This window comes from Lycium ferocissimum, chromosome 2 (assembly GCF_029784015.1).
Source record: "Lycium ferocissimum isolate CSIRO_LF1 chromosome 2, AGI_CSIRO_Lferr_CH_V1, whole genome shotgun sequence".
NCBI lineage: Eukaryota > Viridiplantae > Streptophyta > Magnoliopsida > Solanales > Solanaceae > Lycium > Lycium ferocissimum.
This window is the reverse complement of record NC_081343.1, coordinates 50,247,764-50,251,249: the sequence shown is the minus strand read 5'-3', so window position 1 is coordinate 50,251,249 and position 3,486 is coordinate 50,247,764. Positions and strand designations below refer to the sequence as shown.

Below are 3,486 nucleotides of genomic sequence, written 5' to 3'. Positions count from 1 at the left end.
CAAACAATAAAATAAAAATAGAGAAGAAAGAAAAAAGGAAAAGAAATATATACATATCATGCGTATGGAACCTCTTATGATTTGTTATATCATTATTTTGTAGTTGCTATTCTTTTTAAGAATATTTTATCATGCTATCTTTAGTATTTTATCGTAATTTTTTTTTTTTTTTTACTTTCGTTATTTCTTTTTGATAATACTTTGATATGTTTTTCCTTTGACCATACGATCTATTGGAAACAACGATATCTACATACCCACTACCCTCCCAGACCTCATTTATGTTAGTACACTGAATATGTTATTATTATAATATTAAAAATATTAAAATAGAAAAGAGAGAAAAAATAAGAAATATATATACATATCATGTGCATGGGACCTCTTATACTTGATTTTTAAAAACACAAAATCCAATGGTAGGACCTCACTATCCTCTGAATCCAGCCTTTGCCTTCTCAAAGGGTCACTTTCATTTAACAAAGTCCCAAAGATACGTAAAATCAAAGAAAAAGTCAAGAAAATCAACATAGGAAATCCTTGAGATTGTGATTTGATATCTCCATTCGTATCTCTCTTTCCTTTCTGTCAAATATTTTGCGTATCTTCTTGAAATCAACACCCTATCCATCATGCCATATATTAACAACCTCACAACACCAGACATCATAGCCAAATTAACATTCCTCAACAAACAAAAATTCACATATTCAAGAATCATATTTTGGAAATATGGCTCAAGTTGCCCCAATAATGGATACACAATTTCATGTTCTAGCTGTTGATGATAGTATTATTGATAGAAAACTTATTGAAAGGCTCCTCAAGACTTCTTCTTATCAAGGTACTTTGATTTTTCCTCCTTAATCTCTGTTCCAATTTATGTGATGTTGTTAGGTAGTACTTAATTATGTGGACTGTTGGTTCTTGATTTCTAATATTATTTTTTTTTTGGATTTTTTTACAGTTACTGTTGTGGATTCTGGAAGCAAGGCCTTAGAGTTTCTTGGATTGTTAAGTGATGAGAATGAAGGGGTTGAAATAAGAGAAGTGGGAATCAATTTGATTATTACAGATTATAGCATGCCTGGAATGACTGGTTATGAACTCTTGAGAAAGATTAAGGGATCATCATATTTGAAGGACATCCCAGTAATAATTATGTCATCAGAAAATGTTCCATCAAGAATCAATAGATGTTTGGAAGAAGGAGCTGAAGAGTTCTTTCTAAAGCCAGTTCAACAAGCAGATGTGAATAGAATTAAGCCTCATTTGATGAGGGAGAAAAGGCAGAAAGTGACACCAAATAGTCTTAAGAGAAAGGCTATGGTTGAATGCCTTTCCCCTGAGAAACCAAGAAAGTACAACAACTTGTGTGGCATCTTTTGGCAAAACATTTGTGAGTGAAGGGATGTTGAATTCTTTGAAATATTTTGAAGTAACAAAGGAGTTTCTTCTTCAACGGAGAAGGGAATGTTTCAAGTGGAAGGAAAATCTAAGAGGAAAAAGGACATGGTTTCCGAGAAAACTGTATCCTGATGTTTGCGCCAAACAAATGGATGCAAGACATGTGTCTCGGAATATGTTTGCACCAAACAAATGGATGCAAGACATGTGTCCCGGGACAGATCTGTTGCACCAAACGAATGAATTCAAAACATTAGTTTCGAAAAAGATTTGTCACAACAGATGTTGAAAGTTACCCTGGAAAATAGGTGGAACCATAGATGCCAATGTTCAATCCAATTTGAAACAAATGTTTTTTTACCACTTAGCAACAACATACTGTTAAACATTCAAGATGATGAAAACCTCACTATGCAATTATGGGTTGTGGATAGCAAGTGGCTGGATTAGCACTTTGTGTTGGGAGCCATGATCCAACTAGATTTACAATGATGCTACTGTAATCTAGCAGATCTGATTTAAGTCTAATTTTTAGGTCATATACAGAATAATACATATTTCCTTTTTGCTATTGTAAATCAATTTGAGAAATTAAATGTGATACTTTTCTCTTTCTTGGAAAAAGATATAGCAGTAGAATTCAATAGCTGTGCACAATCAAATAGCCAACTTAAAAATAGCCTGATTCTTTTGTCGTGTTTTCAAATCATATTTTATGTTTACCTTTTGTAGATCCAATTTTGAGCAATTAGAATGACTCATTTCATTTTTATTCTCTGATTTTCAAGTTTCTATCTGGATGAGTTAGGCACGACTTTAACCTGTATATTTATCAAAATAATCATATTTATCGGAGGAGGATGAAAACCTTAGCCATCTAGAACACAATAGATGTTGGCTATAACCAACTTATGATACAATTGTACACACCAATATCCAGCTTGTTCAGAGATGTGAATACATGTCGATTTGGTCTCTCCTAAATTGCACGCTAGACTTTGTGAAAAAGTTTAAAGAATATATAATTTTCTGATTTTTGTAGAAAAAATTGTAAATTGAATGATTATTTAAGAATCCCTTAAATCCTCCTCTCTGTTTTTTCATCAAAACTCTCTGTATGATATAACAATTGACTATAACAGAAAATCGATTTGGAAATTTTGGAATCATAAAAGTAGCAATAGGTTATCCAAAGAATACCAACAATTGAATTCCCAAAGTCAACACGAACTGAAAAAAAAAAGAAAAAGGAAAAAAAAAAAAAACCTAACTCCAGATTAACAATTAAGCAAAGATGAAAGTATTTTATTCAGAGGGAATCAGAAAACAATCATAACCAAAACAGTCAACGAAAACACAGCCTTCACCAAACAAAAACAGAGCCTTCATAATTGATTTGCTGGAGTTGTTGGTTCAAAGATAGAAGTGGAAACATTTTTTTACTTGTCATAAGTTAGGATGGCCTTTTGTGAAAAAAAACTCATGAGTTGAATGATCATAATGAAAAAAAATTACCCATAAGGCTTCTCTCTATTTCTCTTCTATCCATTTTCTTCAAGTTCCTAATTGAATGAGAGACACATGTTGAAGTTAAGAATTAAAGGTTGAGATCTAATTATTCAAATCAAGGTCCTAACCATGATTAGAATAACAAATATTTCTTTTATTACTCTAAAAATATTTGGCAATCCCAAAATTCTAGCTAAAATATTGTGTCAACTATTAATTGATCCTAAAATTTTCTCCTTTTACTATTTTATTACGTGCTCTTTTTAGTTTAGTGATCAAGTGTTAGAGTGTTTTCAGTTTTCAATATTTTCATCTCGGATCATGTACAACATTCATGTAAACTAATCATGTTAAGTGAATAAGTTTATTGTGTAAATAATCAAGAATCGTGACTAGTGTTATAAATATTATTATAATATTGTGATGTCTATCTTTAGGAGGAATTTTAGGGTTTCTTTAGGGTTTGTGACTTTGGCCAAGTCAATCGGTCTCCTATAAATAGAGAGGTTATCTCCTCATTGTATTTAATCCCTCAAGAGAGAAATAAGAACTCTCTCTCTTCTTTCTTCT

General features: G+C 31.7%; 1 protein-coding gene across 2 annotated transcripts; it reads left to right on the top strand.

The window, feature by feature from the left end:
- The first annotated feature begins 421 nt into the window (after window positions 1-421).
- Window positions 422-2,031, top strand: LOC132043020 (two-component response regulator ORR10-like). Of its 2 annotated transcripts, XR_009411642.1 has the most exons (3): window positions 422-844; window positions 968-1,584; window positions 1,629-2,031. XR_009411642.1 is itself a non-coding variant. In XM_059433515.1 (2 exons), the coding sequence occupies exons 1-2, from the start codon at window positions 733-735 to the stop codon at window positions 1,405-1,407; spliced, it is 552 nt and encodes a 183-aa protein (XP_059289498.1). In that variant the 5' UTR covers window positions 422-732; the 3' UTR covers window positions 1,408-2,031. The 2 variants fall into 2 exon arrangements, 1 of the variants encoding a protein (XP_059289498.1); XM_059433515.1 differs by having other exon boundaries at window positions 968-2,031.
- Window positions 2,032-3,486: the final 1,455 nt, after the last annotated feature.

Bases quoted from the DNA above. Each gene is read 5' to 3' on its own strand.
- LOC132043020 (XM_059433515.1), top strand. From the start codon at position 733: ATGGCTCAAGTTGCCCCAATAATGGATACACAATTTCATGTTCTAGCT. The intron at 845-967 runs GTACTTTGATTT...ATTTTTTTACAG, and splicing joins CAAGACTTCTTCTTATCAAG to TTACTGTTGTGGATTCTGGA.